The sequence below is a fragment of the Seriola lalandi genome, unplaced genomic scaffold (genome assembly GCF_002814215.2).
Source record: "Seriola lalandi dorsalis isolate HSWRI2012SDOR001 ecotype SW California unplaced genomic scaffold, Sedor1 jcf7180002054955, whole genome shotgun sequence".
NCBI classification, from domain to species: Eukaryota; Metazoa; Chordata; class Actinopteri; order Carangiformes; family Carangidae; genus Seriola; species Seriola lalandi.
The window spans coordinates 1,568,444-1,589,112 of NW_019525506.1; the positions used below are offsets into that span (position 1 = coordinate 1,568,444).

At 41.0% G+C, this 20,669-nt stretch overlaps 2 protein-coding genes across 3 annotated transcripts in view; both read left to right on the top strand.

Moving 5' to 3' along the window:
- Positions 1-12,891, top strand: part of grid2 (glutamate receptor, ionotropic, delta 2) — a 467,345-nt gene extending 454,454 nt beyond the window's left edge. The window contains exons 16-17 of one of the 2 annotated variants that reach the window (XM_087170650.1): positions 6,760-7,031; positions 9,752-10,005. In XM_087170650.1, coding sequence (XP_087026776.1) covers positions 6,760-7,031; positions 9,752-9,857 — 378 coding nt within the window. In that variant the 3' untranslated portion in view covers positions 9,858-10,005. Of the gene's footprint in view, positions 1-6,759; positions 7,032-9,751 lie in introns of both variants that reach the window. The other variant, XM_023395024.2, reaches the window with a different exon arrangement.
- A 4,005-nt stretch (positions 12,892-16,896) lies between these two features.
- Positions 16,897-19,462, top strand: atoh1a (atonal bHLH transcription factor 1a). The gene is made up of 2 exons (XM_023395022.2): positions 16,897-17,408; positions 17,749-19,462. The coding sequence occupies exons 1-2, from the start codon at positions 17,135-17,137 to the stop codon at positions 18,582-18,584; spliced, it is 1,110 nt and encodes a 369-aa protein (XP_023250790.1). The 5' UTR covers positions 16,897-17,134; the 3' UTR covers positions 18,585-19,462.
- The last annotated feature ends 1,207 nt before the right edge of the window (positions 19,463-20,669 follow it).

The following is a 20,669-nucleotide window of genomic DNA, read 5'->3' on the forward strand; positions in this document are numbered from 1 at the left end:
ACCAGTGTTCTCTCCAAAACAGTGGCAACACCCCACCTCGTAAATTAGCAGCAGCACCCTGTGAAATATCCAATCAGCCTATGTGAGGCTGATCACCTCAGCAGGGATATCATTTGAAGCAATCACAGTGACGCTGGCAGCATCTTCTCTTGGTACAAACCCTGCACTCTTTTATGATGATGGTAGCTTTGTTTGGTCTAACATAGACAAGAAAGGTAAGACTGTCAAAGAAAAACCCAAATTTTCTATGAATGCAGTGTAGTTACATAAGCTCGGGCCCTTTTCACCAGAATATAACAGAGTGATAACCGTCATTGCAACCTCTCTATTTCAGTAGCCTTTTATCCACAAAAGGATTTGACAAGGATTTAAACCAGTTCCCAATTCAATTTCCAACCCCTACCCACCTCGTCACGTCCCATGCCTACTGCTATGTTTACCAAAACACAGAGGGAGGAAGTGTTTGAGTAAATGACTGAAATCAAAAGTGTGAAATTGCAGCCAAGTGTGGCAAATTTTGTATGCAAAACATGCCACTGATGAACTGAAAGAAACGTAATTATGTGTGAAATAATATTTTCACTTTTGGTTTAACGATTATTATGTATGTGTTGGTAAAAATTAGGCTGAGTCATGAAGAAGCACAGATTAATTTTAGCAGAAAATGTTTTTGCCACCAGGTAAAATTACTTTGGCTTCAACAAATGCATTTTCCCTTTTTGAGGAAGCTATTTGATAAAGACAGGTTAAGATTAATTTGTAGATAATGACTCGATAATGAGAATTACTGTATCATACAACCTCCAGTCCTTAGCTATAAAAATCAAGAGGAATTTTAAAGTCTGTCACAGTGTACTACAAATATTGTTGCCCGGTTACCAAAATGGGCTTTGATGGGGGGAGAGAAGATGACCATTACACTAATTAGGATTGTCTAAGTGATCATCTCTGCATTACTACCAGAAACAAGTAAGAGAGTTCTGTCCCGTCACCTTGATCTTTGGCGTCATGATAATTTAAAGTTCCACCAAGAATAAATTAAGAAATATGACAAAAAAGATGGGAATGGAAATTGTGACTATACCCAGGATGATTCAGTGTGAGGTCAGGTTACTTTTCATGATTAAAAAAAAAAAAAACTAACACCAATCCACTCAAAAGTAATGTCTGCGTCTACATGAAAACTCCATGAACCATCTGTTCCAAATGATGAAATGAGCAGCTCCTGGTCGAACACTGGTGCATCATCACAAATTATTGCATCACTGCAATTTCTAGTCTTTGGAGACAGATGCTTAGTTTCATTCAGAAGTAGTTGTTTAATTGCTGTCAGTTAATGATGTGACTTGAGTGTTGACATCCTTTAACGTGAAAGACAGAAAAATGCCACAAACAAAACTGAAATTGGTGTGTTATTGCAGGCAAAAATGTGGTTTGTGACTTGAATTATGTGCCTCATTAGTTGTAATCACTGCAGTGTGCACAGGCTTGTTTGACAAACTACTTGTAAGTTTCATACAGCTTTGTTTACTGCAGTCCAATAAACCACCTGCAGTTGCTTGTAACTGATCAACAGTGGCAAGTGATTAGTTTTATTCATCACATGTCCTTTGGGCTATTTGTTCATTGATCTATTTAATTGCTTAATTTTACTCACACTGCATGTAGATTCCTTGTTAGAAACGGAATCAATTTAAGGCTAGACTTGCTGATGCTGTAATGGGATGTGTGCACTTCTATGACTTCTGCATAAAGTCCCATGCAGACTCCTCCTATCTCAGTCAATTCGCCATGTGCAATTTCCCCATGCACCTGGCATGATGTGCCATTAAACTGACTACAAGCTGCAGTGAGAATAGAGCAACATTATTCAACAGGAGGTAGACTGCAGTCTGCTTGAGCTTAATTTAGTTTCTTCTCTATTGCTAATTTCCCCATCATCTAATTGTTTTTGGTAAATCAAGTTTAATATATTAGATATATACACAGCATGCTACTGCTCATCATGTTGAGAGCCTGTCGTATGTGACTGAAACAGAGATTGCACATCTCCTAGTTGATTCAGCATTGTCAGTGTTCTCTCATTTATTATCAGGCAAGATTTTTTTTTTCTAGTACACACACAGACACACACAAACCACATACCCCCTACCTCCAGTCCCCTGCTCAGTTACCAGCTTTAATCTGTCATTCAGACCAGTAGTCTTGTCCACCCCTGAGCAGCCACAAAGACACTAAAGCTTCAGTTGAGTCCAAAGTCATGTTAAGCACAGTGTGGTTCAGCTGCAACATACCCGCCCCCCGCTATCTTCATTAGCCACTAAGAGCAGCCAGTGGAATCAGCCCCTGACTGAGCGCAGAAGGCAGAAGTGTAGTCACAACAGTGAATAGGAGGGACAGCAGGGATCTAAACGGTAATAGTCTTTGATTCTCTTTGTAGATCTTGTTAAAGGTTTTGCATATAAAAGTACCAGGCAGTCACAGACATACACTGTTGCAATGACGGTAACAAGGAATCTACTGCGAGCAGCTTATTACGATGGAAGGAGGAAGTTAGGTGCCTGAACCTAAAACTGTGACTGTTACCATGGCGATGAAGGTCCGATATGCCTGCTGCTGGTACACTCTATGAATTGTATCCAAGGTTCTTAACGAGCGAAGTTGGAGGACTTGTTGGACAGTTGAAAATAGCCACTATTGAGTTAGAAATCACATATGGACGCTCTTTATATAATGCAGTTACATTTAGTGATCTCACATTTAATATCTGATGACAGTTAGACTGTGATATAGGTTAAATAATCTACCCCAATGAGGGACTGTACTATGGCCACAAAATTTCTTTCATTTCTTTGTTTTCTATACTATGGGAGTAAATTGTATTTAAATACACTTAAAAACAAAGATAGATATCAGCGGGAGAAAAGCAATGGAATATCCAAGTTAAGTACAGACTAATAGTGTATTATTAGAAGAGCCCTTCCGTTGACTCCATGGTGAAAATGAAGTTGGCTCAGTCAGCCATGATTGTTTTGATGGTTGACCCCTGACTTTTATCCTTCACCCTGCCAATAAATTGACCTATTGATTGCCTTTCGTTTAGCTCAAAGGTTACTCAGAGTAACCACTGAACCTAAAGGGGTCAGAATCCTTCAAACAAAGTCTTGTCGGATCACCGAACAGCGTCCGAAACCCCCCGCATCCGCACCCTTACGACACCCGCCAGAATTGGGCGAGCCGCACCAGACCGCTTTTGTAATTTCCTGAATCTAACAATTCACCAAGCATGCCCACTTCACTCAGTGACTGGCCAGGAGGATGGAGGTGAGAGAGTAGGCAGGATTTTAATTTTTCTCTCAAGCTTGATGTTTTCATTTTCTAGACAAGCACTGTCATCACTTTTCATGTGTATAAACAAGAGCAACAACATGAATGCCTTAGAGGAATTATTGTGTCTCCTGTCTCTATGACTGCAAATGTTTCACCTCACCCTTGAGTGTGATAAACATTTTCCCCTCAGATGTGGTCAGACATGTTGTACAAACCAGTTTGTTTCCAACACACTGACACACAGCTTGTCTGTAAAGGCCACTGCAAATTATAAATAGAGCTCACCTCGTCAGTCAGTGTTTTTAATTTGGCTGAGATATTTTGTATACCTTACAAAAGTCTCGTCATTGTTCATCCATACGAATCACTGTCTGTGCAGAATGTTTTCAAGCTGCAGAGATAGTTGCTGAGAACAGAGGAGGAGAGAGTCAGAATGGTACCACTGCAGCATATCCTGACTCAGTGGAGGACGGAAGACAAATTTTAGTCAACTTCAAAGCAGCTAATTAGATAAATTGCATATGTTGCGTTTTATCGGCTGGGGAAAAGTCTGCCTCTGCATGCAATTTGGCCTTAGTCATGGCCAATGGAGTAAGTCTGGTGTGTTTAATGTCATCTAACTTCCTAAAGTTGAATTAATAAAGTGAAGCAAACCATAAAGCTTGTAATTAACTCCACCAGACGCCTTGCTCTCTGTCAGTTTAAATGAAGAACTCGTTGGCCTCCATCTTGCTGTCACAGTGAATGGAAACATCACTTGAGACCATCTCACTGGGCCAACATCACGCAGCCCCCTGCGTATTTTTGCAAACTTCATATAAAATAGGAGCTTGTGGTGTCCCACTCTTTATGAATGGGTCTAGAAGACTTGGCTTAGTGAGATACACTGGCACCACGAGTATGAATTAGGAGTGCAGACTTGGCATGAGGACTCTACTCGCACGCAGTGAGAGACTTACTGTATAGAGAGTTCAGGCTAATATCAGCCACAGTGTTTCCCATGCATTTCGCAACCAGTACTGAATATATTTTATATTACTGAATGTAATATTTCAGATACAACCTCACAGTGTTCATGGATATCTCTAGAATCATTCTGTTACATAGAACATTTTAAAGTTGGGTGCAGTTTTGCCTTTGGGATTATCAGTCGGGTCTCACCACTCACATGTTTGCTAACCATCTCTAAACATTTTTAATTTGAAAATTAAAAGACATATCCTCATTTGTCTTCCGTGAAGATGATAAACACCTTCCCCAATATGGCCCCCCTTACTGTAACACACACACACACACACACACACACACACACACACACACACACACATACACACGAGCTTGCCTTCTCACATGCATGCATACACATCACCATTTAGCTCACCTCTTCCATCATGTCAGGCTTGTGTCGATATAACGAATGCTCAAACTTTGTGTCAAATACTCCATGTCATGAAACCCATTAATGCAAGATATACTGTACATTTGTTCAGTTTGTTTTAAACATGCTTCATAAGCCCCAGTGTTTTTCCGTTCATGTTCACTCTATCTCTCAGCAGTCAAGAATCAGGTTATCTCGCCCACAATGACACACACAACTTAAGATTGATGCGATTCACTTCAAATTAGTAAATACTGGCATAAATCATGACTGTCCTCATCCATCAAATTGTATCGCCAAAACATCATCACCACTTGCAACATACATGCTTTCTGTATACATGGAAGCACAGAATCCACCGTTCAGACTAATTCAACTGAGCTTTTTGTGTCTGTTTTATTATACATACTAAAACATGCATAATCACATACTGTGCATACTGTCTTTACATGCCTTTACATTCATACCTTACGCTGAAATGCTGTGTTAACTGCTTTTGACTGTGGGCTCTCTGTCAGTGTTTGTGTTGTGTGTTTTGTGCTGTGGTTCTGTGTTGTGTGTTGTGTGTATTGGAATGGCTGACACTGTTATCTATGAGGCTGCTTTTCGACGTATGCTTATTTGTGTTTCTACCGGGCTTAAACAATCACAAACACAAAAGCACACTCTTCTAAAGAGCCGACTCACCTGGATCACCAGTGATAAGAGACGTATCATGATTGAGCACATGTAACAAGGATATGTACACAAAATAAAAGGGGATTGTGTAACTGTGTCCCTGGAGTTTTGATAGTACACATTTTAGTGAATTAATGACTACAGTGCAGTACAGTGTGTTCCATTTATAGATTTGGCAACACTTTTTGGAAATTAGTCCTCCTCTGTATTGCTTCTCTTTTACTGTGCTACAAGCATCTAAACTCATTTTGGGTTGGGTGTGTGATGTCTGGGTATGTTTGTAATGATAGTGCTGTATATCTGATGAAAAATAGATCAAGGTGCCCTTAACGCTGTTTTGCGGGCAAGTCTAAACTTTGACATCTTGATTCTTTTGACAAGCTATTTGCAGATTGCCAGTGTCCTGAGGCCCATTTCACTCATAACAGGGCGGCTGTATTGCTTTAGCCTTTTAGGCCTATATATGTTCTTCCTGAGGTTTGTATGAAAGAGTTCTGTCAATGGAATCAACGCCATCTGCACAAATTCAAAACTGAGAGTAACTCTGCTGCTGCAGATATTCAAAATAGAGATAATTGTCATTGTCAGAACTCTTCCATAATAGTTACATCTGTGGTTTTGACCATGTCTGATGTTTCATATAATCCATATAGATTTAGCATGAGAAGAGCAGGCACTTCCTTGCGTATCATCTTCTTTGATACACCTAAAACATCTGACCTCTTATTTTTGAACATTTATGGTTTGGATGGGAATTGCTGATCTTCTCGTTCTAACTCTATACAATGATCTGTGTCACTGTGGCTCAAAGCTCTCATATTTTGTCTCATGTTTTGTTTTTGTAGATAAGTACACTGTGTTGAGGGGTGTAGCGGGCGAGGGGGAGAGAGAGAGGGGGAGAGCAATACAAAATGCCATTTAAACATCTCCCCTTTCCAGGTATATAACGACTGTGTGAATGTCTCTCTGAGGACACAACACAGAACGACCTGCTTAACTGTGTGTGCTGACTGACTGCCATGTCTTTCTTCTCGCTCACCCCCCACCCGTCTGTCTCTCCAATTGACTTCTCTCTCTCCTCCACCTTACCATCCATGTGCCTGATCTTGTCTGTCACTCATCCCCTCTCTGTCTCCGCCCGTCTGCCGATTGTCTGCCTGTCTGTCTACTTGGCTTCTTTTTTTTTTTTCTTTTCTTTTGGGCTCGTTTTTAATCTTCCCACTCAACGTGCATGCACACAAACACACAAACACATTTATATGAATTACTCCACATTTCTCTTTCACCACCCTCTCTCTGTCTGTTTTTCTCCTCCTGTCCTTTTTGCTCAAACACACACACACACACACACACACGTCACACACTCACACCAGACACAGGCAGATGGCTCATCTGCCAGGCAAGCTGCCGATCCGTGCCCTCACAGCCCCAACGAGCATCCTCTTGCCTTGGGCGGTCAGACCCAGAACCAGACGCCCAACACCACCAACACCACTGCCCCCACCGCTACCCATTACCAGCCCCCAGCATGCTGCGACATTCCCTGCGCCCTGATCGTGCAGCACTCCTACGAACCCACCAACCCCTCCGAGCTCACCCCCAAAATGAGAATGACCACCTTCACAACCTCACCTCCCACCCCAAGGTTATACATACAATAGAAGATAAAAATAAATCATTGGTTAGTAATGATTAAAGATAGATTTTATTTGAAATGTCATGATATATAAATGATAATGGAATTAGATAAATGACACACACAGAGAGAAAGGTTCAAACTTTGGTGTTCACAGTACAGCAAAGCTCTCAGCTGGAAACAGATGTACCTCTTTCAAACACTTACCTGGCAAGTTGCCAGTTGACTATATGTGCAATGATGCCTTTCTGCCATTAGATGGTGCTGTCTCTCTATCTAGAGGCAAATAGAGCGTCATCTTTGACCAGACAGTCAAAGTTACATGCTCTGTATAATTATGTATTTCAGGTAAAAGCCTGCAATTGAGTATTTATTTTATGTAACATAGAGAGTTTATTACAACTGAAGCCAAAAAACCATTTCATGGTCTAAACTTGGCTTTGTTGTCCAATATAATGCCTTTGCAATACGCAGTAAATTAGAGATGTATATTTAAATACATTTCAGGCACCCTTCATTTTATTATGTCATTTATGTCCGTATAGGTTATGATCATTTGGGGGATTCATTGTTGACTTCTCCTCTGTAATGTTACAGTGGGTCTTGCAATGGAGGGAAAAATAACGTTTTGCTTCATTGTAATATAAATGCAGTCAGGTCCTACTGCTTTTCCATCAAAACCTTCCACTTTTCCTTACCTCAGTCCCTTTCAATCACTCCTTGTAGTTACCCATTAATCTCCTGTCACAGACAACACACTGACCATTTGTGATTCACTCTTCTCTTTCACTTCCCTTAATTTCTTTTGATACCAACTCTACCCCTTCGATATTCCCTCCCTAAAAACATTTAGTGTGTGTATGGTAGTGTCAGGACAAACATTAGCGCCCCCTCGTCCCCTCCTTCCCCGCACTGTCCCCTCCTTAGGTGGCAACCAGGGGGCGCCACTGTTGGTCCACTCTGTGCGTGAGCTACATACAGTAGGGCCAAAGCCCCCTCCAGACCCCCCAGACCCAAAGGACACGGTCAGTAAATCTACTTTTACCCACAATAAAGTGACTCCTTTACCCACAAAACCCTGTTTGCCTGAAACACCAAAAGGAGAAACCTAAAGTTATGTGACACCCCACACCACCCACCATCTACCTCTGAGACCCTTCAGGAAACCTTAACTCAGCTCACCTCCCATGAATGTAGAGAAGCACATTGCCACATTTGTGGACAATGCGAACATTTCAAAGTTTGGCAGCCTCCTTTAACACTGTTCACGTGAGCCCTCTCACGCTCTATCCTCACCTCATTCATTGCAAACTGAGCTCCCTTGCACGCCTGTCCACCCCTCCCCTATCCAGTAAAAGCATGAAACACCTCTCACTGAGTGTTACCATCCTTTAGACCATGTGGATAAGTTATGTATATGTGAATATAGTCATATAATGTATGCTTTGTAATTTTTATAAGTTTCATTTACCTTATACTATAAATTAAGCTAAAGCTTAAGTTAATGTATGTGCTTCCTCTATAGGTGGACTTGTTTAGATTGTTAAGACTATATTGTTTGATTGAAGTTAAAGCATCTGTTTTGTACGATGCAGTTGATAAATAAGCCATAACAGCTGCAGTGATGAATTGTATTTGGCCTGAAAAAGATTCACTTGAAAATGAGATGTTAATCTCAACGTGAATTTTTTAGCATGATGGCCAGAATACAATACAGGTGACAAGAAGCAAAGAAATACATTAGATAAGTAAGGTATTATTGAGCATTTGGACTGCCTTATAGTATAAGTTGTATTTGTAGTGTAATATTAGATAATGTTTGGTAACGCTTGCTCGACAGTAGACCTAGCACCATGGAATGCAGAGCACACAGCATGACTGCGGTGTGTGTATTCCAGATTATCCGCACTCCCTTTAAGACCGTGTAGAAGTGTGTTTATGTTTCTCTCTTTCAATATCCTGACCACAGCTCAGAGTGTGCTTCTCTATCCTTCCCTCCATCTTTCCCCTCCTCTCTTTTTCACTTTCCCTGCTTCCTGTCACATCCATGCTCACCTTCCATCAAACATTTATGTATTACCTTTATTTTGTGTCACCCTCACTCTCATCTCACACTTAACCACTGCACTTATCTCAACTGGAATCTCTTTTTTAATTGTGCCAAAACTTTTGTTTGGCCACATGCATGCCCTCTTTCCTTCATCATATCATCATCTGCATTGTCCAACACTGTTCTCTTGCTTTCACTATTATTCCTACTATCCATTTATACTGGTCGGGTGGGCGATATCCCATCCCTGACGCTTGGATACAAAAACAACCCATCCTTGTCCACTTCCTCTTTTTTCAAAATATATCCTCTCTGCACATTTCCCTACTTCTCTATTTGTACTACCTTCACTCCTTTTCTTTCACCTCCTTCCTTCCCTTTCCGTCCTTTATCCAACTTCATCACTCCCATCTTCTTTCTCACCATCTCACTCCTCGTTCTAACATTCTCATCCCTCACTCTGTTCTGCTGTTCCCTTCTCTCTCTCTTTTCTTTTTCTCACCCCCCTGTCCCCTCCTATCCCATCCCTTCTCATCCCTCCTTTTCCAATATTTTACTTCCCACCTCATATTCTTTCCAATTTCCTTCCCTTCTCATTAACCTCTCTTCCCTTCTATCATTTACCATCACTGCTTCTTCTTCTCCTTCCTGCTCCTTTCCTTCCCCTCCCTACCTGCAGGACGATAAGGAGATCGACCTGGAGCACCTACACCGCCGGGTTAACAGCTTGTGCACCGAGGATGAGAGCCCCCACAAGCAATTCTCCACCTCTTCCGTCGATTTAACACCCCTTGACATGGATGCGCTTCCCGCTGCGCGCCAGGCACTCGAGCAAATCAGTGATTTCCGCAACACCCACATCACCACCACCACCTTCATCCCCGAGCAGATCCAGACCCTCAGCCGCAGCCTCTCTGCCAAAGCCGCCGCTGGATTTTCCGCTGGTTTCGGTAGCGGTGGCGGTGGCGGGGGCGGTCTCCAGGACCACCGGACTGGCGGGGTGGGCCCTTTCAGGCAGAGGGCCCCCAACGGTGGCTTTTTCCGCAGCCCCATTAAAACAATGTCCTCTATCCCCTACCAGCCCACAGGTCCAGGACCCAACTTTGGATATGGCAATGATCCAGACAGGGGCACCTCCATATGAGGAGTTGCTAAGGATACAGTTGGTTCAGGAGGAAGAGGAGGAGAAGGAGGAGGCAAGGTGGTTAGAGTCAGTTATGGGGTGGTAGAACAAATACATTATGGCTAAGATAAAAAGTCAGAAGATAGAGATCAGTGTACATAGGAATCTCTCTGTTTTATATGTGGAGAAAATGATGGAGGTTCAGGGGCGTTCCTTATCCTCCTGCAAACCATGCTGGTGAGGTGCAAGAAGGGAAGTGGGGGGTGGGTGGGGGTCTTGAATCTTTGCTTTGTTGTTGTTGTTCTTGTGATTGTTTGGGGGATTATTTTGGGGGATATGTGTGAAAGGGGATCTTTTTTATTGTTTCTGTTTTATGACATGAGGACTGCCTCATGTAATGGAGATTTGCTGAAATGACCCGACTCCTATTACTGTCTGAACCCCGCGTCAGAGGGTTTCGTTTATACGACTCCAACCACAGGAAATATTTCTACATTCTTGTGAGCTCCAGGGCTGCCATTTGTGGATGACTGGTTGTATCTTAAGCCAAGAAACAACAACTAATAAGCAATTATGGGGCAGAAGTTATTTTATGATGGTATATATAACCCATAGTTTTGTCTGTAGCCCTGGGAATGCATACAGCAGCCTCTTGAAGTTTTGAAAAGGCCCCGTCTCAGTGAATATTGGAAGATCCCACTTCTCCAGGTTTACGCTGCCTTTTCACTATGTGGGAGTCCATGCTCAGTTTTCTCTTCTTCTCTGGTGGTGTTTCACCAATACCTGGGGTTCTAAATGTGTAATCATCTCCAAGATGGTGTCCACACAGTGGCCTGACTAGACCTAAGACTTTACAGCTGAACACATGCTGACACCTTGATGGTGCATCGGTCTGAAAACTGTTGAAATGCCATGACAGTGCAACAGTATGACACTGTAGAATCACCAGTTTGGTGCATCGATCTTAAACTATTTCTGCCATTTTGGTGCATCAGCCTGAAACTGTTTTCACCATTTTGATGCACATTAAAGACTCTTTATCAATCCCACTGCACTGTACCAGTGCCCACAGACCTGTAAGTGATTGTATGTAGATCTGACCTTTTCTTTTCTCACCTGTATTGTGTGCTTTTCAAGTCAAGGTGAGATCCTCTAATCAGACTCTGAGGGATAGTAAAAAGGGATGATACAAAAAAACAACTTAAAGAGAAAAAAAGATAAAAGACAAGCTGAAAGACTTCAAAAAGCTTATGCTTATTATATGTCTTTTATTGAATTTTGTTTTTGAAAAAAAATAGATTTTAATGCGTGGAATGTGTTTTGGTCAGGAAGTACAAAAAATAACATTGTTCTGAGCTGTCTACTTGTTTTTTCCCTCAGCAAACTTTGAAAAACTGCTAAATGAGTGCTGTAGTCTCTGGTTTTGCATCATTGTCATTCAAACTTTTACTTTTGATTTTTCTTTGTTTTGCTTAATTTTACTGCTGCCATGGCCTGGGTGTTTAAAAGATAAAAGCCCATTCTGTAAGGTCATGTCATGTTTGAGTTCATTGATCACTTCAGGTTCAAGTGAAATTGAGTTGATTTTGTGTTGAGGAGAAGCCATTGCAACAGCATCTTCAGTACAGGCCTTATGTCAACTAGAGAGTTGTACCCTTCCAATTTCCAGTCAAACCCAAAATATCACCGTGTACTGGAAACATTTAAGAGCAGCAAATCAGTGGTTGTGCTTTAGGGTCATGGGAATGTCACAAAGAATCAACGGCCATCAAAATCCAGTGGCTGCCTTTTATGAGATGAGTCCGAAATATACTTCTATTTCATATCTGTAATGTTAAGGGTACTGTTTATATAACTTGTTTTTTTTTTTTAAAGTGCCAATTAAATAAAATGAGACCATTAAGGTGCATTTTGGGGTGGGGAAGGGAAATGGTACATTAAGACTATTAAAGGATATTTTGTGGATTAGAGGCTGGGGTGGTAAAATGGAACCAAACCTTTTTCACTAACACTGTATTAATAATTGATAATGTTAGTTGTTTAGAACAAGTTTTCAGTTTGTTATCTTTAAGAACTAAAACCGCAAAATGTTGTGCGTAGAGAACTCAGTCAAGCCACAGTGTTTTGAAGCAAGCGTTCTTAGGCATTCTTTTCTTATATTAGGCTACAGTATGGCTATTGAATGACAAATAGGACACAGACATTTAAAAAGTTTTATTTAGTATAAATGAAAGAGACATTATAAAATGTATATTTTACATGTTGATGCTATTTTTCTTTAACAAAAAGAGAAGAGTATATCATGATGAGCTTTAGTGCTGAGTTTAGCAGTCACATTACTGCAATTGGTTTTCCCTTGTCCTGCCCCTGGTCAACATACACACAAACTCTTTGCTTTTCTCATGTCACCCTGAGTTCATTCTATTATTTGCTGGCTAAATAACAAAAAGTGGCAAGTTGATTAAAAAGAAAGCATGCACAAACTTGCTATTGCTATCTGTTAACATTTTTAATTTCATACATAGAACTACAGGATTTACTTGATAATTTTCAAAAATTTATGATGTACAGTATTTAATATAGGCCTATTTTGTTGTATGTGTTGCATATTATTCAAAAACTGAACAAACTTGGGCCTCTGTTACAAGTGGCAAAGCTTTCTGTGTATAATTTGTCTAATAAACAGGTTTTCTACAGTGGGATCGTATTTGTTGTCTTTGCTAATCTAGACAACCATGAATGAAAGATGGCAAATTTCAAATAGCAAATTGTGAATAATTGCTGTTACATATTATTCTTTGTGATTTAGGGGCTCATCTCTGACAAGGCGGCAACAACACACCAAAGTCAAGTTCTCCTTCATGTCACACCGAACATCTGTAAATTTAAAGAAAAAGGCATGTCACTGATGAACAACTCGTCAGAGATCAAATTTCACACTGAAGAAGCTTCCACATAACAAGTGTAACTGTCTGCTCTTTTTAGTGAACAGAGGCATGATCAAATAATCAAAAGAATACTTGACCAGCAGACTTCACATCTTCCAACAGGATTGCCAGAGTTCCTTCACTCCACAGCGCTCACAAGATGTGCACACATCACATCTTACTGGTAAGTTGATCCAGGTACAGGTACGTAAACACTTGCATCAAGACAGCTGCTGTAACCACAGGGTTTTTGTATGGATTCTCTCCCTTACTTCCCCTTTTATTATTATTTTATCAACATTTATCATTAGCCAACAAAGGACAACTGATGTGTGATGTCAAAGTAAGATCTAGAATATTCAGTCTACAAATGTGGATGAGTCTGCATAAAAATTCAGTCTTGAAGTTCAAACCTGTAATAATGACTGACCCAGCCTTTGAGGGGGTTTTTGTAAATTTGCATGTCACAGTTTAATTTTGACCTTTTAAATTTCAAAGAGCCTATTGATCCAGAACAAGTAAAATTGATTGATGCAGGCAGGGTGTCCTTTAATTGCTAATGAAAAGGATCTTCCCCCTTGTAGCTGCAAATTATGAAACCTAATAGATTTAGGGTGGAATATTTAACTGTTTTAAAGTAAATTGGTTTTAATTGACTTGGATGATATGAGATGATTTTTTTTTATGTGTGCAACAGATTTTAAGTTCAAGCATGAGCTGAGCTTTTGTGTCCTCCACTTTAAATGGGCCACCACTTCAAAGGCCTGTGTACTGCTGTTAACAGTTGGATAGACACACTGCTGAGGACAACTGCTGTCAAGTTCAATGGAGCACTGCATTGTAGTAACCTTTTGTAACCAGAGAGAGGCGCTGTTTAGCTCCCCCAAGTGTCAGTGAGATTTCCATGTCTGTCGGAGGTTGTTGTTATGACAAGATGAATGTCAGCCAGACATTGCCAAAATTGTTGAAAATTAGTGTAGAAAATCAATGTATCAGATGCTGGTGCTTTGAATTCCACTTGGCATATGTGAGTGACTGCCATCTTCTTAGTGTACAGGTCAAAAGAGAGATAACAGTCAGCACCTTAATGTAGTCTTAATCACTTTTGATTTTCTGTAATTTCACCCCCATAGAGAGCAATTCTACACCTAAAGTCATTCTGTCTGTCTTTTTGTTTGGTGAATGTTCCCCTTGATTTGAAGTGTTTTACAGTGACTTGGGGCAAGCAGGGTGTTGGGCACAAAAATATCAACTTTTTTTGTAGTGGAAGAAGTATAACTTTTACTTAAGCAAAAAATTGCAAGGCAACATTGTAGAAATACTCAATTATACGTGCTTGATTCAGAATTGTACTTAAAGTAGCAAAAAAAAAAGGTTTTATATTAGGCCTATATTTGATGTGCTGATGCATGTAAGCAGGCATAGTAATAATACATATTTGAATGAATAGCACATAATACTTTGTAACTAGCCATTATTTTAATATGTAAAATGTTGATCCTCAAAGTAACTTGTAACTAACACAGTCAAAGACTGGAGTAAAGTTTACAACATTTTATAGGCCTACTTATCAACTTATTTTGATGCAATATTTCCCTCTCAAGTACAGTGCTTGAGTAAATGCATGGTTGCTCTCCACCACAGTTAAAATAAATTGCACTTTGCAGGTATTAGTTTGGCAAACTTAAAGTTTGGAGACAATAAAGTTGCCATGGTGAAGCTACTTTTAGAGCTTCAAAATACATTTATATTTTCAGCCTATTTCATCAAAACCAATACCAAACGTGGATTTAGTGAATTTAGGAAAGCATACAGTTACGTTTTGAAATCCCTGTCCAGCTCCCCTCACTCCAGTCTCGTGCCCGTCGCGCCTCGGTCTCCCGGGAGATGGGAATGAGAAGCGGCAGCACGCAGACTCCTCTCGCGCATTGGAATGGGAGCCCCCACCTCTCCATGGAGGAGCCCCCCAGGCGTGACCAATGGAACATAGAGTCTCCATTGTGGCTGCGACACTTTAATAATCGCCAGCTACAATATCCAACCTGTCGGTAGCTTCAGGAGCCCGGCCCGGCCCGTTGGATGGGGGCCTTGTAGGTGGGAAGAGGGGGCGAACGCTCGGCGCCAGACCTCTTGCCCGCAAGACGTCCCCATGATGAATACATGAATAAAAATAGAAAAGAGTGATGTCAAGTTATCTCTGAAATTATGGGATTTCTTCCCACAAGTTGTGTTTTTCTTCACAATTTCCAGCTCCCATATTTTCAGATTACGGACCAAAGCACATATTTCTAACCATTCTTAACATATAGTGTGGGAAAGTTGTCAAAGTTATGATGTGTATACCATCACGGCCTACTGCCTATAATGTCGTTTTTCGTCATTAAATGTTGCTGACAAAAGGCTGTGACTGAGCAAGGATCTATAACAGGTAGGCTTGCCTTGTCCCCCTTGATCATTGTGCCTTATACATTGGGCTACTGTATTTAACATATAGCTGAGGGTATATCCTTCTTATCCAAAATCGACCATGGCAATTAAGTTGAATAGCCAATTTCCACCCAGCAATTAGTCCATTGTTCATTTCCCAGGTTAGGCCTGAAGTTTGCGTCTCAGTAAGCATGGCTTAGCTTTGATCAGTAGACGGTTTCATAAATGGCCGAGTTATAATTTGTCGAAAGTTTATTTTTCCTGTCTATAGCTACAATTTGTCCTTTCGACTTCTTTTCACAGCTCTTAATTAAAATGGCTTATGTGATAATGATTGAATTGAAAAGTGGACATTAGAAGTGATATCACTTGTACTGTCACAGCCTAAGGACACAGTGTGTTCTCTCTCTCTCTCTCTTTCTCTCTCTCTCTGTGTGTGTGTGTGTGTGTGTGTGTGTGTGTGTGTGTGTGTGTGTGTGTGTGTACTTTCTCCTCGCCGCTCTTCCAGTTGTAATCGCGCGCCACATACAGCTCGTGTCTGTACGGAAACAGTGTTGAGCGCAAGCCCCCTGCTCATGTTTCCGTTCCCTGTGAAGCCCTTTTTACCGACAGGGCGTTCCGAGAGCTGGATCAAAAGGTTTTAGAACCGCTACAAAAGAAAAATGGAAACTGGAGATGATCTTAGAATGAATGAATTGACAATGAGCGCGCGAGCCCCAGGAGCCGCAAAGATTTTTTTTTTTTACTTTTTTTAGGCTGTCTTTTGGTCAAGCCTACTTAGTCCAAAGTTTTCTGTTTTTGGTCAAGCTTTTTATCTGTTAACTGATAATTTGTACAACTTATTTCTTGTTTTATCTTGTAAGATAAAACAATATATATATATATATATATATATAGGGTAGTGCCTATATTGAGAATGAGCTCCATACTTTAAGTTGGTTTTGTCTTTTATAGAATTCTTTTCTTTCATAATAGTGACTGTAATAGACACATGTGTACACCTAAGTCTGCCTATGGGACAGAAATGCAGCTTTTACACCGAGGATAACAGTAGAGAGGAATCAGTTCAGACAGTTGAAGATGGCAAACACTTTTCAAACTCTCCAGCTCACTCTCTATCCTTCTCCCTCCCTCTGACATGCCTGAGATGTAAGACCCACACACGGACAGGTAGGAATTCTGTCCCAGCTGCGCACGTCTCGCGCACGCTTCTTAAAAAAAACTGTCGCCTCCCCTACTGCACGTGCGTCCTGTGGGAGGTTCCCCTTACCTCCCTTGCGTTAAACACTCCTTAAATCGTTACGTTATCATAAACAGTTCGGCTTCTGGGGGCCATAATCACCTCTCTCGGGCTTTACCGAGGCTTCTCATTGGACGTCAACACGCGACCAGCGCGAGGAGGGGGGCTCCCAGACGCGTGCCGCTTTTTAAACCGACGCCGCGCCGCGAGACACCAGAGAAGGAGTCCCGCACGCGACCGTTATAAACACACAGTGCGACAGCATAGCAGTGCGTGACTCCAAGAAATTGTTTTCAGTTATTGATAGCCGGTTTAACTTTGCCTACCTGTTGGCGTTTTGGAAACATGGAGGTCTTAAGTATGGACGACTGGAGCAAAGACGCACTGGAGGCAGTGGCAGCCCTGGGCTCACGGCAGCTGAGTGCGAGAGTGGTGGAGAGGGGAGGGAAGCAGCAGCTCGAGGAGTCCCGCTACGAACCTGGACTGACGCTCGTGGACAGCGGCAGTGATCCACGCGCCTGGCTGGCTTCAATGCAGCCTTCTGGCACCTGCGCGGCACACGCCACTTCACCCGACTACCTGCGGCACTCGCCCTGCCCGAGCACCGGCTCCTACCACGGTGAGAAAAGCTGCTTGTAAATTCTTCGCTGCGTAAAATATTTGGTCAACTTTCAAAGCAATTTCACCTGCAATGAAACATCATGTTTAACAGAAAGCTGGGATTAAGCGCTTTTGCATAGGCTACTGAAGGTGGTAGGCTAAATGGGCAGAAAAAAGCAACAGGCCTACTTTCCTTTACAGATAGGTTAAGTGAAAAGTTTATTTTGTAGCCTACGGTTAAAACATTGTTATGCTCTTGAATATCAACTTAAATTATCACAAGAGTTGGCCAATATGCCTTTATTATAAGTTATCAAACGAGACCAATTCATTGATATTTTTTTCTCTTTATTTTTCAGAGAGTGGCTCCCCGGGGTCATCAGGCCATCCCAGCCCTCCCAGCTACAGAAAATCTGCCAAGAGCCCCTCCTCTTCTTCGCTCAAAGTCAGGGATCTTTGCCGTCTTAAAGGCACGCTGACGGGGCCCGATGATGAGGAATCCATGAGACAGAGAGCCCCGTCCAGCAAACCGAACAATGGGGTTCAGAAACAGAGGCGCGTGGCCGCCAACGCGCGCGAGAGGAGGCGGATGCACGGGCTTAACCACGCGTTTGACGAGCTGCGCAGCGTCATCCCAGCGTTTGATAACGACAAGAAACTCTCCAAATATGAAACTTTACAGATGGCGCAGATTTACATCAACGCACTGGCTGAGCTGCTCGAAGGTCCGGTCGCTTCCAACAATAGCAGCGCCGACAACTCCAACAGTAACAACAACTCGCCAAAGTGTGACATTATGATTTCTTCCGCCGTAAGTTTTGACGGAGCGAAAGACAGAGCGTCCCCTTCACCGACAACCTGTAGGACAGCGGCGGCTGTGCCCGTCTCAGGTAGCAGCTTACCTGTCCACATCAGCGGTATGCCTTTCCGCTCCTCCTTCGACAACGGCTCATTTTCCGCCATGGTTGAAGAAGCGATGTGTTCGCCGTCTCCTTCATCCTCCAATCGGCCAGGCAGTTCGCTGACATCGGCTGGAGGTGGTAGGAAAGAGTCTCCCCGGAGCGACGGAGAGTTTTCCCCGCACTCCCACTTCAGTGACTCCGATGAAATAGCGATGGAACTCCACTCAAGCGAAGAAGATGACCTTTCAGAACTCAAGCTACCCAGCCACCACCATCACTCTGTTTCCTTCTAAACAATTAGCCTAAAGATAAAAATTACATATAACTATGTTAACGATTCACTGCAGTCCACAGCAAAATAATGTCAATCCGTGTCAATCGTACCTGTTTATCTGTTGCTAACAAAATGCATTTTTTGAGAGGATAGAAATTTTAGGTTCTTTAAAAAGTCATGTTCAATTTTCACAATAATTCTATTTTATCAACTTGTTGCATAGTCTAAATATGATTTTTTTTTTTTTTTATGTGATTATAGCCCTAATTCGGTTCTGCCAATAAATGTATAGCCTATAATTTCCACTTTCCATGGAGACGTGGCTGGAAGACCCCTCTGCCATGTCGCGAGCAGCACTGCCATGGGTATTTCCCACGTCACTCCGACCAAAAAGCTGTCTTCCACAAAATCATACCTTTATGCATAATTGTTTATATTTGATAATGTAAAAAAACATTTTGTAGCTGTAAAATGCGTTTTGTTGTGATTTATGTTTTTATTTGTTAATTTGTTTGTATAATGTATTTTGTTTTGCAACTTCAAAAGTTCATGATGTGCACTTTAAAAATCTACAAGCCAGAGGCTTGAGAAATGCGATTTTTGTTTTCAAACCATAAACAATATTATTTTGATTTGTTTGATAGTGTAGTAGCCTACTGCCAATTCCATACAAATAGCCTATTTAATGTAGCCATCATTGCTGCCTTCTTTTGTATTTTCTTTTGTATCTTCAGATGAACTTGTGTGTCTTTTGCTTTCACTGGATGAGATTAATTGACATGTATTTATTACTATGTTTCATTTGATTTGCTTTTTATAACTCCATAGTTAAATTTGCTTAAACAAGCTAAAATCTTGCCATTTATTGTTATATTAATTTGATGTTGGGAATAAAAAAGATAACGAAAATATAGTTTCTCTGTATCTCTGTTGTTTCCACACAACCTTTTAGATTACTGAAATGAACTCATCAACTAGCCTGTTATTAAAATAAAATTTGACTGTATTTTTCCATGTAAATTCCACATACGCTATAATAATAATAATAATAATTATTATTATTATTATTATCATAATTCTTATAATTCTTATTAATTATTATTATTATTATTATTATTATTATATAGCTGATTATTATCACGATTGTTGTACTAATAATAATATTAATAATAATTATTATTATGATTACAACAATAGTAATAATAATATAATGCTTTTTGGGATTCAGTATGAAAGAATTATGAGTTAGGATTGTTAGAGCTTGTTAACAACTAAACAGGTTTATGTCTCACTATTAGCCTATAGCTATCAACAACAACAATCATAATAATAATAATAAGGCCTAATGATAATAATAGGACATGTACTAGGCATAAAGATTATGATAAATACATTAGGCTACTTAAAAAAAATAAAGGTAATTAAAACGTTTCACTACCTTTTTCGATATTACATTTATTGTATACGATGACATTTACATCTGCATCCATAGTAGATTAGTCACAGTAAATGGACAGGGCCTTACTAAGGTTTGGAGGTAATAAAGATGAATAAAATTAAAAAGTTTACTGTTTGACGACCAAATTGATGTGGTGAAAATATCTATATGCTACTTGAAACCACAATTTCCATTAAATTGAAGAGACTTTCAACATTTGATTCCTTCTTAGGTAATTTATACAAACTAACAGCGACATGAAACATGTCCAACACGCGCTCGCTCGCCATATGCTGCAGGTGCACGCGCCCCCTGGCCTACAGTCCTGTGATTGAGTGTAAGCTACTGAATTGCAATGTAAGCTGCGACTTCTACGCAGAGAAACGCTGCATTAAATTACAGCACAAGAGTTGTTTTCTTGCAACAAACTTCTCCTCACTCGGCGAAAAGTTTTTTTTTTCCTGAACTGTTGCCACGTCGTCCATTTGGTAAATACCAGATATGGTAATAGGGAGTGTGCATTAATTTCAGGCTATTGTTGGCAGGCTCGTGGGCCGAGGTGTTGGATGGCCTCAATGAAGCACGCGCTGTCAGCTGGTGAGCGCTCACGGGTCCCCACCGTGTCCCCGAGGACCTGACTCGAGAGGGAACACACTTTCTCAACTG